This window comes from Nelusetta ayraudi, unplaced genomic scaffold (genome assembly GCF_046127955.1).
Source record: "Nelusetta ayraudi isolate G7.1 ecotype Tasmania unplaced genomic scaffold, CSIRO-AGI_Nayr_v1 ptg000063l, whole genome shotgun sequence".
NCBI classification, from domain to species: domain Eukaryota; kingdom Metazoa; phylum Chordata; class Actinopteri; order Tetraodontiformes; family Monacanthidae; genus Nelusetta; species Nelusetta ayraudi.
In genome coordinates this window covers 3,748,440-3,765,480 of record NW_027466113.1, presented here as the reverse complement: position 1 = coordinate 3,765,480, position 17,041 = coordinate 3,748,440, and the positions used below count along the sequence as shown (strand labels likewise).

Sequence of the window (17,041 nt, the reverse complement as noted above, 5' to 3'; positions counted from 1 at the left end):
TTAAGCGTTCAGTTGGGCAAGGTGATGCCTTTTTTTTTTTCTTTTTTTTGTGCCTGAGGCAAATACGTGATGATGTCACCAGCCAGGCTGTGAGTGGGCAGTGAGTCCCGGCAGCCCGGGGAAGAGCCTCCACAGCCGTGACTGCACAACAAGAGGGAAAAACCAGAGCGGGCCGCCGGGAATCGTCTCCTCTCCGGAAATTCCCATTCCGGGGCCTGGACTCGGATCACAGATTTTGACGGAAATCACTTTAACAAAGTGAATAAGGCCACTGCAAATGTATGTGCTGCTGCTGCTGCCAGGCTTGGAGGGGGAAAGAAAAAAAAATCTGTTTCTGCACATGAATATACATATGCTTACTCACTATACCCACAGTCACGAACAGCGTGTCCTTTTCTGTTAACCTCTCTGCCACACACACACACACACATACACACACACACACACACACACACACACACACACACACACACACACACACACACACACACACGCACACACACACACACACACACAAGCACACACTGTCCAACCTGTCCTTTTCGGTTCCATTCTTATTCTTCGTCTCTATTTTTGGGAGCAGCAGCATCGAGCAGCTGGTTGCTTCAGAAATGCAATGCACACACACACACACACACACACACACACACACACACACACACACACACACACACACACACACACACACACACACACACACACACACAGACTCATGCATGTGCACGCTGGCGGTGCACGCGGTCACGCTGACACTTATTTCAAGACGACGAGCCTGAAGGAGCTTGTTGACAGATTCCCCCCCCCCCCCCCCCCCCCCCCCACACACACACACACTCCCTACAGAACCGCTGACCGCTGCCGCTCAGTGCTCTGCAGGGGAACTCTGGACTGGACGGCCACATTCACGGCGGCGCCCCCTGATGGAAGCCAACCCCGCCATCACCCTCACCACACCCTGCTGGCACCGACAGCCGACAGCAGTGTTCATGAACCGCCCCAGACGTGTCGTAAACAGTCCTCAGAACTTATTTGTATGTTGTTGTTTTTTTTTTGTTATCGCTCCTCCGTTGTCTTGTCTTGTTGTTTGCACATAAGATGCAAATGTCCTCCTGCAGTAGGACATTTATACCATGACTGGGTGTCCTGGTTCACCCCCACCACTGCTCATCAAATGCACGTTCTTCCAACGAAAGCACTTTATTGGATCAAGGCGCTTCCATTAGCGCTATTGCTAAACGTGCACTTTACTGCCATGTGTGAAATTAGGCATTCATTAATTGTTTGCTTGCGGCTTTTTATTTTTTAATTACCGTTATTCTGCGTATGTGAACTGCCAAGTTACAGAAGATGTAAATTAGAAGCTCTGCTAAGTTTTTTTTTTTCCAAAGTACTTGTGCTAATGTTCATTAACACGCTCGTCCCCGTTTCAAATTGAACCGCTGTCGGTGGAGAACTTTGTCTGAAGCGAATGACAGCAGCGTTTCTGGATTCCACCACTGGTGGTGTTTTTTTGTTTTTGTGTTTTTGTTTTTTTTGCCCCGTAGCCACGATCAATGTTCTGCAGCCCATCTGTCAGTGCTCTTCAGCGAAGGAAAACGATGTGCGGCTCACACACTCTGCTCTCAAGGTTGACTGTCAGGACGGAGGAGCCTAAAAGAGGCGAAGATCCGCGCGCGTGTGTGATTGGCAGATTGGCCAATAATCAATGGACACAATCATAGACTGGTTTGAATTACTTGCGGAACTCTCCGCCGTGCCCTCTGCTGTCCTCCCATTCACCTCCCTTTCCTCATTCATCTCACTCCACTTTTTTTTTTGCGTGTTTTCACAGGAACCAGCCACCCTTGTTTGCAACTCAATTATCATAAGTGATGGAACTTGGGTATTTTCTTTTTGGAGCAAAACCAAATCTACAACCGTTAAAAAAAAAAACAAAAAAAAAAACAAAACACTTTTTTCCTGGGGACTTTTTATGAGGCCACTAATCTGTCTGGATTCAAACTCCAACAAGAGAAAGAAAATTTAAAAGTTCTGCTTCCCTCCTGCAGCTCGACCTTCTCGGCGAGTCGTCTTAATGGATGTGGACGTTATTGGCTCACACACTCCTGCCCAGCTGTCCGTCAATGCCCATCGACGGACGACTCCTCCCCGATTCAGATGAGGGACGGCATCGGTCGACAGTTACGAACCTAAATCAGGCTTTTCATTATCGCCTTTTCTTCTTCTTCCTCCTCCTCCTCCTCCTCTCTTCCTTCCTCTAGAGCCTTTCATTTCTCGCCCAGCCGCTTCTCTCTTTGGATCGCACTCCCCCAGTCGGACGCCCACTTGGAGGAGCGCAAGAGTGGAGGGATGGAGAGGAAGGAGAGAGCGATCGAGGGGGCAAATGAAAGAAAGGCGGAGAGGAGGAGAGGAAGAAAGGGAAAGCTGGATAAAAGAAGCGGCTGAAAGAGTTGAAACAGACGATAGGCGGGCGGAGAGGAGCCGAGCATTAGCGGCGTCTGCCGTCTCCTTCAGGGAGAAGAATAGGTCGAAACCAGAGGATGAAAAGGGAGACTGGGGGGATGGGGGGAGGGGGGGGAAATCAAACTGTGGATTTAATTAGAGGGAAAGACTTGCAGTGCAAAACGGTAGTTTTCCTAAATGGCAGGAGGACAGAGAGGCAGAGGAGATTCTTTTTTTTTTTCTTCTTCTAGCAACAACAGAGAGACGGCGGGGATTAGCAGCAGATCACAGGCTGGTGGAGTGGAGGTTGGTTGTCACCAGTCCGAACCGAGGCAGCTAATCTGTGCCGTCTGCTCGCCGTCGCACGACCGGCGAGCCGTGTGACGAGTGGCCGGAGTGTCGCTGCTGCTTCCATCTTATTTTCCAAAGGAAAGACGAGCGAGTGGCGAGTCGGAAGAGAAGGTGGAGAAAACACGCTTCAAGGCGCCAAGGGTCAACCACCAACCCCCCCCCCCCCCAACGCACACACACTCACACACACACTATTATAAAGAAGAAAAAAAAACACACGCAACCAAAACAAACAGACATTAGCTGCCAGGGGCCGATTTATCCGGTTACACTCCTCATTACACAGACAAATGAGATCCTGCCCCCCCCCAGTCCCTCCCCCACCTCCTACTGATAATCTGACCCAACCCTTCCTCCCTTGCTGCTGCGTCGTCCTGTCGCATCACCTCAGACTGTCCGCCCTCCTGTCACAGAGCTGCTTAGCTCAGAGTTTTGGTGCAACCAGGGAACCAACACATTATTTTTGTTTGGTTTTTGTATTTTGCCGTTCTTCTCTTCTTCCCCACTTTCCCACCACGTCACAAGTGCTGGGCTGCGGGAGACGGCGCTCAGGACGAAGCGAAGCTCCTCTCGGATCTCCTGAGTGAGTCTGAGCGCCGACACCGCACGTCCTGAGGTTCAGTCCCTCGTTAAAAACGGTCCTATAGAACTGCATCCTATTGTTCCCATAATGCATCTGGATGGGAGCCGACATCAGACTCATCCTCTGCGTTAATGGCCACGCTGTCTTTTCCTTTCAACCACGGTGCACTTAGCTCGTACCGCAGGGTTTCTTGCGTGCACATGCAAGTTCTCAACAGCAGGCCGAGATCATGGCGGCGACGATGTGACTGTGCAGTAATCTTATTATATCGTAGTTTCCTTCTTTTTTTTTTCACATTCCACAAAGTTTCTTGTAACCAATTAAACAGCTGTACGGGCACTAACACTGTGTTTGCTGCTAGCATCAGTGCTGTTAGCCTCCGGTAATTCTCAAATAAAATAGAATAGAATAGATGCACTTTATATATTGATTATTTATAAAGTACATCTATATATCTATATATATATTATATATTGATCCCAACAGTGGGGAACTACACTGTTGCAGCACTAAAAAAAACAATACAAAAAAAATTAACTATACAGTAATTACGGTAATTACAAGAAACATTCTGCTGCCACTACTGCCTGGATCTGCTTGAGGTTTCTGCCTTCGAAAAAAAAAAGCATACGCTTTTTCAGCACTTTGTCTCAGTGGGAAAAAGCGCAGCTTGTACACCTGCTTTAATATGGAAATATTACAGGTGGCGCTACCAAGCCCAAATATGTCGGACTATTCCTTTCAAGATAGTTGCTCACCCACACATACGTTTTCTGCACTATGCATCTCCGTACAGCATTTAGCAGTAGTGTCACTTCCCATCATGCGTCTGTGACTCCCATGATACATTAGGAAGCATCGGCCAATCAGAAGGAGCCGAGACACAGCAGCATGTACGACGGCACGACGTCACGGTGGGAATATAAAACTCTTCTGGGGATTTTTTTTATGACTGAAATATCTCCAATAGAAAGATTTGTTATGACTAAGTTTCAGGTCAAAGGTCGTCCTGTCACTGTCAAAGTCATTTGTATTGTACTGTATTTGTATTTTGTATTGTATATTGGTCTTATGGGAATAAACGCTTTTTTGGCCAGATGGGGTTTTGGCTGCAGTACCTTGAGTGGCCACTGGGAAAAAATGCTAGCCTGTGATATTGCCAGTCTGGTAGTTCTTACAATGCACCAATGGACGTTACACAAGAAAATTTCCTCGAAATGATTTCCGAACACGACCGATGTTAGTTCCCATGTGGAATCCTGTGTGTGTGTGTGTGTGTGTTAACCTCCATTAACACACACACACACACACACACACACACACTCACCTTGGTGTACACGCCCCAGGACAGCTCCGTTTCGATCACCATGACGACGATGCCAAACATTCCGAAGATGAGGGCGTAGTCGCTGAGCCTCTTCCTCTTCTCGAAGAGCGCCCTCCGGTGGCCCAGCTTGTAGCCGATGTTCTGGTTCTTCCTCTTGGAGGCCTTGGAGCCGCCGCCCCTGGCCTCGGCCCCCACTGCCCGCACCTCACCGCCCCCCTGCCTGCTGCCCCGGCCGCCTGTCGCCCGCCTGCTGCCCTCCACCAGGGCGTGGTTCTGGTGGTAGATGGACATCTGATTGGACGAAGGCTCGGCCAGGTCGTAGGCGGCCCTGGGCGGGTAGGGCGAGTCCTCCCTGGACGAGATGACGATCTCCGGGGGGCTCTGGATGGGCGGCTGACCCGTCGAGGCCATCAGGGAGGTGGGCGTGGCTTCCCGCTGGCGCTCGTGCCCGCAGCCGGCGCCCGCCGCCCCGGCCACGGCCGAGACCCCCCCGCCCTCTTTGGTTTCGCTGCTGCTGTCGGACTCGATGAGGTTCCTGCGCGAGGCGCTGAGGCGGCTGAGCGGCTTCATGACGCCGCCGCTGTACTTGCAGGAGCTCATGGCGATCTCGGTGAAGGGGTTGCTGTCGCGGCGGTGGAACAGTGGGCTGGCCTGCCGGTGCTTGCAGCCCCGCTCCCTCTCTCTCTCCCGCTCCCTCTCGCGCTCCCGCTCTCTCTCCCTCTCCATGGAGGGCGAGTGGGAGGAGTAGAAGAGGGCGTTGTAGACGGGCGAGGTGTCCCCGCTCAGGCTGTGCTGGGAGCCCAGGCAGGAGGACAGCGGGGTGCTGCTGGGGTGCAGGGCGTTGGGGATGACGGGCGGCGGCGGCAGGGGCTGGGCGCCGCCGGGCGCCGCCACCACCGGCAGCTTGGACAGGCTGGGCAGGGTGGGCGTGGCCGGGGAGGGCGTGCTGCCGCCGTTGAGGCCGCCCAGGTGGTTGGCGTGGTTGGAGCCCGGCGCCGAGGGCGGGGGCAGGGAGACGCCGCCCAGGGGGAGCAGGAAGCGCTGGTCCTCGTCTTCGCCGCCGCCCAGCAGGACCAAGCTGAGGGAGGAGGGCGGCTCCATGGTCGCCGCTGTTGTCCCCGCCCGGCACCTGTCTGTCTGTCTGTCCGTCTGGGAGACACACGCACACACACACACACAGAGGGAGAGAGGAAGAAGAAAATTCAGTGAGCGGTGGGGGGAGGAGGAAGAGGAGAAGGAGGAGGTGGAGGAGGGGGGGCAGGAGTTGGGTTGTGATGGTTGGCTGGAGGAGATTCAGGGCCCCCCCCCCCCCCCCAAAAAAAAAAAAAACCCAAACCCAAACAAAACAGAAACAGTGTGAAGTGACAACAAGAGGCAGGCGGCAGAGTGACGACGAGCGAGTCGCTGTCGTTGGGAGAAGAGAATATGTTCCTCCCCGAGTTACACTGGAGTCAGACACATTCAGCTCTCTCTCTCTGTACTCTCTCGCTCTCGATTCGCCGACCTCTCGTTCTCTCACATCCCACAGACGCTGCCAGCAATCTTATGCCATGAAATGTCATCTGTGTAATGTTGCCGTTAGCCAGGAGGATCCTTCACCATCAGATGAGATCATGCAGAATCCTGGGGGTGGTGGTGGAGGGTCTTTGGGGGGGTGGGGGGGTGAGGGGGGTATGTGGTGGTGGTGGTGGGGCGGGTAGAGGGGGGGGCAACATTATAGGAGTGGGGAATTATTATTTTTTTGACAGCGCGACTGTGACAAGTTTCTCTACATTTTTGATTGATCCAACAACCACAACAACAACAACAACAACAATGACAACCTACTTCCAGGATGATATAACAGAACACCCCACCACCACCACCACCACCACACTACCTACCTCCTCCTACCTCCTCTTCTCTCTCTCTGTCTCGCTCCTCCGGGTTAGTTGTGTTGAATCACTGACGTGGGAACAGACTTTTCCTCTGTTCATGTTGTCACGGTCATCCCGTCATCCGCGCCTCCTTCCTTCCTTCCTTCCTTCCTTGTCATACACGTAGGTCCCCCCCCCACTCCTCCACCCTCCTCCTCCACAGGTTCCCTCGCGCGTCTGGCCGAGATTGCGCGCCGCTCCGCCGCCGCCGAGGTGCGTTTATTTCACGACGCGCCGCCTCCCGCTCACTCGTACGCGATCAGTTGGGCTTTTCTCCACCGACCGTCAGCGCTCTTCCCTCGGCGGCGCCCATCGCGACCCGCGACGCCCCCCCTCCCTCCCCTCCACCACCCACCGACCCCACTCCCCGTCACTGACAAACGGCTGGAGGTGAGGCGCAGTAATCCATGGTGACGGGATTAGAAGCGGCCAACCTGTGGCTCCACGCCCGGGCGGTGCGGCGACGCGGCGCGACGCGGCGCCCAGAGATCAAAATTAAAAGAAAAACACAAACGTGACACGCAAAGGCAGCAGCGGGACATGGAGGGGCGGGTCTCCTCTGAGCGGCGAAGCCCCACCACGACAATTAGCGACTCCACCACCTCCAGCAGCAGCAGCAGCAGCAGCAGGAGCAGCAGCAGCAGCAGGAGCAGCAGCAGCCACTTGCACTCTTCCTCCAGCCCCGCTGCCTCCCTGGATGCGTCTCTCACTCTCTCCTCCAACTTCTCACCCTCTTTCTCCGCCTCCAGAACCGCCGTGCGCTCCCATTGGACGGCATCACCGGGCCGGAGCGGCCGCTAAAAACAGGTGGCAGGATTTGGAAAGAATGTGGCCGCTGCGCTGAGCAAACGCAAGAAGCATCTTTGCGCATGAAACGATATTAGAATTATTTTTTTTTTTTTGATAAAGATATTGAGATATTATGAATAAATAAATACAAGCACGGCTGCTGCCTCTTGAGGCTATTACAGCCGTTTATCACCATAGGATGATAGAATAATTCATGGGATATCGATTACTGTCCCACTTTAAGTGAGTCTACGACGCCTAATCCCGCGGAATTACGGACATGTCTACCCATCATAACTGGTTTAATTTGCGCTCCTCCTGTGCGAAATGTGTAAAATCGGATGGGTTGTTCAAGTTGACACCTCACAGGACGGATTATCAATTTTAATCTGGTTTTAATCTAACGTTTTTGATGTTGTTGTTTTGGCTTGTCTGTCTTTGACGTGGGCTTCTTGGATTCTCCCTCATGAAGCGGGGGAGAAATAAACACAGTGATGTGTCGTCTTTCGCCCGTGGCTCAAACGTGATGGGTCAGTGATGAAGAGCGGCCGGTTCAACACGCGGTAAATCCCTCTCAGATATGCCCCGGAAAATGTCAAAGGTCAGACCTGGGCCAGCGCAGGAAGAATGCCAATGGCTGAGACTGAATGAAAACACAAACAATCAAACAAACAGGGGAAACAGGGAGAGAAGACATCGAGTTTGTTTTGCTTTTTTGCTGGAGTTTTCGGGGATTATAGGTCAAGATTTCTGAAGGCTGCTTGTTTGTGAATTTGCAGAAAATTAAAGAGGAATCCGGTAAAATGCTCTTAATCCTCAAATAGTATGCAAATTTCAAGAGGCCACTTTGAGATGGGCGTTTTTTTTTTTCTCTCTCGAGCAGAATAAATTTATCAATCAGATTACACAGGCCAACGCAATTAGAGCAGGAAGATAAGGGGAGGGCTTCCGATGGCCACGGCGGACGCTGTGACAGGCAGGAAGTAGGGACGGACGGACGGACGGCGACCGCACTGTAGATCTTCTCAACGTCTTAATGCTGTCGACAGAGGTTAGGGGGCAACAGAGAGAGCCGGGAAGTGCTGAAAGCCGGCAGGGAGTGATGGGGAGGAGAAATGATGGCTCCTAAGGAGGCGGAGGGAAGGGGGTGGGGAGGGGGGGAGAGAAGAAGGCTAGCCCACGGCCCCTGCCCGGCCACATGCTGTATGCCGGGAGAAATATGTGAACGAGGAGGTGAATAATAGAATACGTCGAGGCTATAATAAAGTGGGATGTCAGTTGCTATGCCAACAGTGTAGCGTACGGAGGAATTCGCAGGCCGCGTCGTCGCTCCGTCTTGTGGCTCCCTGCAGCCACCGGGAAGCCGGGGCGACAGGAAGCGCGAGGAGGGAGAAGCCGCGGACCCCTTGGAAGTGACGCTGCAAGGTGGAGAGGAGAGTTGTCACGGCTTATTGCGTTCAGAGAGCAATTCCTCCCCGTTAGAAACCCCTTTTAAAACTTTCAAATTGATTTACTATTCATGAGGCTTCTCAGGTTATTTATCCTCCTCCCGGCCTCCAGTTAGTTTGCCATTGAAAAGCCCCTAATAACTCTGAAGACAAATATACATCCTGCACTACAGTGGCGTGATTTCATACTTTTCAAAACATGACGTTTTTTTTCCCCTGTCTGGAAAGAAACGATTTATGTGGCTTGCTGGCATATCTGAGAGCCACAAACGATTTGAACTTCCAGGTAAGCACTTAGCGAGGCTTTCCCCTCTTCCACTCATGCCACCAGCGATCAAGATAAACACGAGCCATGAAATGAGAGTTGCGCAAATCTTATCATTTGTCATCGCAAAAAGCCCTCATTACGGCATCACTTTACATCATTCGTTTGTTTGTTTTTCTCCCCCTAAAGGACATTACTCATATGGGAAAACCCAACTGGACAATCAAACCAAACCCTCCCCTCCCCTCCCCCACCCAACAAGACGTCTAAATAAGCGAGGACGGTTGGAGTCCAGCCCATTGATTGCCTGAGTGATTGAACAGCAAAACCACCCTGACACCAAACTCTGAGCTCGGGCAGCAGCAGCAGCAGATGGAGAGGCCGAGTTCTGACTTCGACACATGCTATTGACCCCCCCCCGCATTTTCTTTTTTTGATAAATGTCAGAGAAGTGATGAGTCAGTGCATTACGAGGCCGTACGTCTCTCTCAACCCACCGTCTCCACCTTTTTTTTCTCGTCGAGCGACCGCAAGGCCGCCGCGACTCTATCAGACGCGCTCTAATCGCCGCCCTACAGCGGCTCGGCTGCACCTTAATGGCTCAGATTGCATTACTGATACGAACCGGCGGGCCTGAAACAATTGACGACCCTGTATGCAGATGGATTTCCAGCGCCGCCAAACAACACCTGACTGCCGGCCAGCCAGCTGCCCGAGAGGAGGGGCCAATCAAATGCAATAAGCACGAGTGAGGAGGGTGGGGCGATGGAGGCGGCGGGGGCGGAAAGCCGCCGGAGGAGGGCGGGAGGCCGATAATGGGGGTCGCGCACGGCGCCGGCTAACGCGTCCGCGCTCCGTTTAGCCACGCGCCTTCAAAACAGCGGCGTCCTCTTGACCAAAGGGAGGACGGGAAATCTGGACGTGGACGCCGGCGTTGAAAGACTCGGCGAGGGAGGAAAACATGAAGGAGGGAGGGAAAAATGAACATCAAACTGCGGATAGGCTGTTTCGTAAGACGCAGATGTCACGGCGGTGTGTGTTTACCTGCCCGAGGTTCCGCTTGTTTGGGTTTTTTCGAGGGAAAAAAAAATAAAAAGATCTTGTGCGCCCGTCACGCCACTGATGTTTGCGCGTGTGTGAGGAGCTCCCAGGCTATCTGCGCTTCCACAGAGTCAGCACCACAATAAAAACACGGCGCCGTGTGTGTGTGTGTGTGTGTGTGTGTGTGTGCGTGTGTTCCTGTGGGCTGTCCTCTGACAAAGTGCCACCAGTCAGCAGAGTTAGAGCAAAGCAAATTTCCTTTGATTTGCACTCTTCCTGACACTTTGACATCCCAGAAGTTTGTTTTTTCCTCTGTGAGGTTCGTGTGTCTCGGCTGTTTTGGCAGCTTCTGAGGAGTCTACAGTAAGTCGTGGACGGGTCGACGTGTCCTGGGATCCCTCCCCACTCCAGCCCAGGCCAGCCTGTTCCTCACACATATGATATGATATAACACACACACACACACACACACACACACACACACACACACACACACACACACACACACGTTTGTCTCTGTATCTTTATGAGGAATTACGCAGACATTCATACAATTACCCAATTACCCAACTTTGCCTGTATTTATTTATCTATTTCTACATGTATGTGTGTGTGTGTGTGTATGTGTGGTGAGGTGCTCATTCTCGAGGTTGGCTGTACCTTTGGTCACAGCCTGGAAGAAGCCTTCTTCACTAAGCTGCTAAAATATCAGCAGCTTCAGCGGACCATTTCTCAGCTGGGCTACAGATAACAGTATATATATATACTTATATAAAAAAGTAAACTTTTACTTTTTATATTTGATAGTCTGGGTCATGTGCACAAATTGGTGGTCAGCAGGCCTTCAGATGGCTGGTATCTCTAAGAGAAAGGCTAAACAGCTGACCGGCGATTTATTTGCACTGATAGTATTTGTGTCCTTTTTGCACTTAAATGTGTGTGTGTGTGTTCCTGTGGGCTGTCCCCTGACAGAGTGTCACCAGTCAGCAGAGTTAGAGCAAAGCAAATTTCCTTTAATTCCCACTCTTCCTGACACTTGGACATCCCAGTGTCCTTTTTTTTTTTTTGAGTTTGTTTTTTCCTCTGTGAGGTTCATCTGTCTCAGCTGTTTTGGCAGCCTTTGAGGAGTCTAAGTAGTGGGCAGGTCGACGTGTCCTGGGATTCCTCCCCCCTCTCCAGCCCAAGCCAGCCTGTTCCTCACGCATCTGATATAACACACACACACTGACACACACACACACTGACACACACACACACACAGACGTGTCTTCATGAGGAATTACGCTGACATCCATACAATTACCCAAGATATTACTTTGCCTGTATTTATTTATCTATTTCTACGTGTGTGTGTGTGTGTGTGTGTGTGTGTGTGTGTGTGTGTGCTGATCTGGCTCTAGTGGATGAGGACGTCCTGATCTCAGGCTGACCCTAACTCTTGCCTTTTATGTAACCACAGCTCATACCTTGCCTCTAAACATAAGGCTTCACAATAATATTTCATAATAAAGCTGTGAGGAAAAATAAAAACTGGCCAAAATATCAAAAAAAGAAAAAAAAAGAAAAAGGAATGACCTCATTCTGTTGGGCGATGCCAATGCCACACACACACACACACACACACACACACACACACACACACACACACACACACACACACACACACACACACACACACACACACACACACACACACACACACGTCGGTGCAATTTGAGCACAAGGCTAGCTGCACAAAAACGGACAATATTACAACTCAAAACAAGCAGATGGTCACGAGTGAAGCACACAAGCGTCTGAGGGGAGATCAGGGCGTCCTCGCCCAGTGGAGGCAGATCAACACATACGTAGGAATCACGCAAAGCGGAGATATAGAAAAAAATAAGTCCAGATAATGAATCAGATTGAAGAAGGAAAATACAAAATATATACTCAGATACTATGGGATAGACTCATTAGATATATTATAAATATACACATGCTTGTACATTCTGAGCTACATTGGCCTAAATACTATACTATAGAAAAATAAATAGCATTCCATAAATAAATCTGCGCAAATGTGAAAAGTCTCTCGTGGCTATAAAGGATAAAGTCAAATTAGTGGGAACAAATTCTATGACTGGGACATAATTGTACTGCTTCTCAGCTCTGCCAGAGTAGCAGTCTGGCTGAGTCGGGGGCTGAGACGACCCACGGGCCACACGGCTGCCGAGTGTCACTGCTCCGATGATTAACTGGGCTCCTCGGCGAAGGCGCCCACAGGAAGAAGAGGAGCGGCGGCGGCGACACCGTGATCCCGCCGGCTACTCGTTATGCAGATGACGACTTCGATCGCCGCTCCGCCTCGCCGCAGGAATTCACAACAGGTGCGAGTGCCGCTCACGCTACAGGAATAGAAAGTACCGATGCCGCGGGAATTGCGCGGCATCTCAGAATTTCTACACCGAAGGTGTCAAACTCTGGCCCGCGGGCCAAACTATGCCCGCAGTGTTATTATATTTGGCCCGCGAGGCAATACGAAATCACTACGAGAGCTGGCCTGCTGGTATTATACAGCACATGTGCCACTAATACTACAGACCCCAGAATGCTCTGCTGGTATTCTGACATGTCAGTCAGATTTTTATTAGCCTGTTGAAACTTGAATCAGAAGGCTGCAAATAAAAAAGATGATAACAAATGTTGAAGGAAAACTCATTTGGGTCCATATGAAAAGGTTCACTGTTATATGTGGAGGAAGAACTTTTTTCAGTAAAGCCTGCAACTTTGTCCAAGTTTGAAATTTTGGCCCGCTGTGTGTTTGAATTGACACACCTGTTCTACATTGCACCTTGCACTGAAAAGGAGAAATGCAAAGAAAAGAAAAAAAAATATTGTGAAAAATTGTTGCGCGCAAACAGCAAAGTTTCCCCACAGCTGATTGGAGTGGCGGTAAAAGCTGAGTGAAAGTGTGCCAAAGAGAGGCCTCCTTTACTGCAGGGCTAGCGGGGAGTCAAGGTCTGAAGCCTCGGAAAGGTTTGTGTCAGACTTGATTGAAGAGGCAATTGGCTAAGTATGCATGCAGCTGTCTTGATACTAAAGTGTTAAAAGAGTTCAGATGCTACTTACTGCTCCAAAGAGTCAGCGTGATAGTAAAGTTTATTTAGAGCCGGGGGAAGTGTGTGTGTGTGTGTGTGTGTGTGATTGTGAGTCAGCTGTCTGTTATCTCACACTGCTTAATATTGGGCAGACGTCTTGATGCTCCCTTTGCAAAAAATGAATAACCCAAGTCATAAATTGCACGCAACCTTCAAAATGCTCATTTTCTGCCTCCAACTAATTCAAAGCTCAGCAGTCTATCGCGACTGGAGAGAGTTCACTTGAGTGCACCGCCAGTTTTGACCCCCTAACTGTATTCAATTTTGGTGTAATTTATTATTATTTTTTTTAATTTCGGCCTTATTTGTTGTGCAAATTTCCATGTACCAAAAATCCCCAGAACAGAGAAAAGTCTTTTCAGACAGTGTGTGCTGAAACCCACAGTTGTCCAAATGAGCCCACTGTGATGTCACAGGGGGCCCTGACACGTGAGCTGAAAGTTGAAACCCAGGTTGTTGTTTTTTTGGCAGAGGGCTGTTAACAGAGGGCTAAATAAGCTGTTTTCAGGAAATCAACGGATACTGCTAAGCTGGGGTCCAGGGTGAAAAATGAGGATCTAAAACCTGGCACTGTATGGGACCTTTAAGACTAAATTGATCCAGCTCCGCCCGCCATGTACGACCTTTGAACCTTACATACCCCTGTTAGAGCGGAGAGGTCAGGTCAGCTTCTTCTCCAACGTTTGCGCAACCAGACGTGAAGCTAAAGGTTAGCTCAGCTACCACGGCGGCTCTGGATCAATCCCAAGCAGGAAGAACACTGGAATCACAGACAAGAAATCATGAAATTTCTCGTGTCACTGATCAAGACTGACCTTCACAGCCCTGTTTGTCATGGTGTGCGTGTATTTAGTGTTTGTATGCGCGCTACTTTGGATGGATGCTTTTGAATGTCCCTGCTAAAACCTACTTTGGCATACATTTTAATGCAAACAACATCTCAAACGCAGAGGGGCTGTCGACTTCGGCCAATTACCGAAAAAACAAGATCCTAAAAATCTGAAATTCCGACCGTGCAGGACTTTACAGCTACTTATTACAACACAACATAGATGCACAATCTAATTGTGGAGGTGAAATAAATTAGTGCTGAGGCCACAGAATACTGTTGGTTGGCTTCTTCTGATTTACTATTATTTATTTTTTTCTCTGCTGGCACCGTATTTACAAGTCGTCTGCATGTCCAGTTTATCAGTAGAATGTAAACCTGTACGCTGCCTCTGTTACTGAAACAGCTGTACAGCCTCAAAGGCCGGTGACCTCTTTTTTATCAACACAACAGAGCGACTCCTTGAAACACTGGCGGCTTGACAATAATACCTGGATCTTAGCTTTTCCAGCGATTTGTCTCACCCGCCAGCCTTTCACGTGTCTTTGGCCGCTCGTTTCATTTCCTCCCATCGGCCATCGATTGGCTCGTTTAAGCCTCTTGCAGTAGCAGAAAAGACAGAGAGAGAGGGAGGGAGAGAGGGATAGACAGAGGGAGAGAGAGCGAGAGAGAGAAAGAAAGAAAGAAAGAAAGAAAGAGAGAGAGAGAGAAAAAAAAGAGAGAGAGAGATCTCGTTCTGTGCAGCCGAGTTGCTCTCATCCGTTCCTGCCCTCGACGTGCAAAACTGGCCTTTCTCCTCATCATCAGTCCGGCCCCGCCCCCCCACCGGCCACCACCTGATTTCAGGGACGGAGCTGCTGATGTGAGACCCAGTTCTGGAGCTGGTGCAGAGTCTCCAATTCGAACAAAAATTCTTACGCCCATACTGACACTGCCAATTTTTTTTGTTTTTAATCCCATCAGCTTCCCATTCTCTTCTAATGACGTTTGCCTGAAGATAAAGAACAAAAAAAAAAAAAAAGAAAGAAAAGAGTGTGAGTGAGATTGGCTGGCAGTGGTGCGAGTCCTGGGAGAGAAACGCTCCCTGTTCGACGGCAGGCCGGATCTGATGCAACACACCAGTGATTCAGAAATAGACGCTGAATACGACAATCAGTTCCTGGTGACTCGTCACCCGAGCAACAGCCCCAAACGGCTCCTTCACATGTCCAAGTGTCGTTGCATCTTATTAAGGTGCAACTGCAACAAGGCGGCCTGCCGGACGAGCTCCAATCAGCCTCTTTTCAAGTTGTAAAGAACGAAACTCGAAACCGCATAAAATCCCATCAGTATTTTTTTCAGTCACAAATACTCGAATTGTGTTGAATCATTGCGCTTCACGTTCTTGTGCTCAGAAAACAATGATCGGCCATCAAAATGCTCCGCATTTGTGTCATCACCCGTGCAACATTTTCAGCAGCGGTTCCATCAGGTGCCCTTACACATGTCGGTGCTGCATTTTCAATATGCTTGTACGCATATATTTTTAGTTCAGTCTTGCTATTGTTCTGTTGCTGCTGCTGCTGCGAAGCCGCTGAGAGCTGCAGTGTTTTTGCACAGCTACTGCTGTGTCGCTGCCGGTGATCTTTTCTTTAACCTTGCTGCGAGCCGTTTGGGTGGCTCAGTTCTCAGTGAGTCACCGCCTCCTCCTGACAGATGCTAATGCTAGCGCTCCCGGTTTTCTATCTGCAGTCGCCTCGGAGAGCCAGGTGAACACGGCAGGGTCATAGTCAAACACAGCCTCACCCAGAGCACTGGAGGTCAGCCTGGCAACCTCAGTCTGACTCCTCCCGGCTCCCAAACTTGCCCATTCTGTCCATGATGGCGATGATGATGATGATGATGATGATGATGATGATGATTTTGCACTGGAAGAAGACATACATTTTTTATAAATGTGTTTTCCAATTCCACAAAATCACAAACAGTATCAGCAGCTATTTGCCTTCAGTATTTAACAGTTTATTTTGTTCTTATGTATTCCATGAAAACAACAACCATAATAATGTTGCTACTATTGTTGCTTTTAAAAGTAATATGAATTGAGGGGAATTTGGAGTTTTTCGAAAGTGCAGTGCATCAAAATTCCAATAGTAGGCTGTATTGTGTGGCACATGTTGATAATACTGACTACAATTGGGATTTTTTTTTTCTTTTTTCTATCGCTAGATGGGCGATACAAATCGTCTGACCGCAGCAACAAAGTTAAAGAGGCACATTTAAGACGACTAGCTAACTAATGCTAACATACTAGCCATGGCTAGTCCGGTTTCTCACTGTTCGTTCGTTCATAATGCTGTTTCACATCACAGGTCGACAGGCTCTGACTGACTGTCTCAAGCTGTTTCTTCTCTCGATGCCTCATCCTCGGAGTCATCGTTGCAACCATGTGCACCACTAGAACTAGCCAGCCAGACCATAATCACCAGTCCCGCAACAAGCAACACCGAGTGCAACACTGCCTACCTGTGGTGTCCAGACTGCATAGCAGCGGAGGTGCAAGCGGCCACACTTGCATCGTCTGGCACATTTTTCTTCCTGGATTTTTCTTTTCTTTTACACATTTATAAGTGTATTTAAACATTAACAGGTACACGTCAATGCCACATTCCTTTCCCAATGTGCCTGTTTAGTGCTTCATCACAGAGTGTACTACTATGGCAAAAAAATGTATGAAAGAAATATGGCAAAAATATCTCAACGTTGGCTACTAATAACCAACCCTTCCGCTCCCCCGCCCTCAACACACACACACACACACACACACACACACACACACACACACACACACACACACACACACACACACACACACACACACACACACACACACACACACACGTTTTCACCATTGCGTGACGGTCACGGGGA

At 49.8% G+C, this 17,041-nt stretch overlaps 1 protein-coding gene across 5 annotated transcripts in view; it reads right to left on the bottom strand.

Annotated features, from left to right (window-relative positions):
* Positions 1–14,814, bottom strand: part of kcnn3 (potassium intermediate/small conductance calcium-activated channel, subfamily N, member 3) — a 63,454-nt gene extending 48,640 nt beyond the window's left edge. Inside the window, exons 1-3 of one of the 5 annotated variants that reach the window (XM_076041289.1) lie at positions 14,623–14,814; positions 13,943–14,062; positions 4,704–5,852 (exon numbers count right to left, since the gene is read on the bottom strand). In XM_076041289.1, coding sequence (XP_075897404.1) covers positions 4,704–5,804 — 1,101 coding nt within the window. In that variant the 5' untranslated portion in view covers positions 5,805–5,852; positions 13,943–14,062; positions 14,623–14,814. Of the gene's footprint in view, positions 1–4,703; positions 5,853–6,586; positions 6,949–8,711; positions 9,298–10,165; positions 10,440–13,942; positions 14,063–14,622 lie in introns of those variants that run through there. The other 4 variants (XM_076041291.1, XM_076041290.1, XM_076041292.1 and 1 more) reach the window with 4 other exon arrangements.
* Between the last annotated feature and the right edge of the window lie 2,227 nt (positions 14,815–17,041).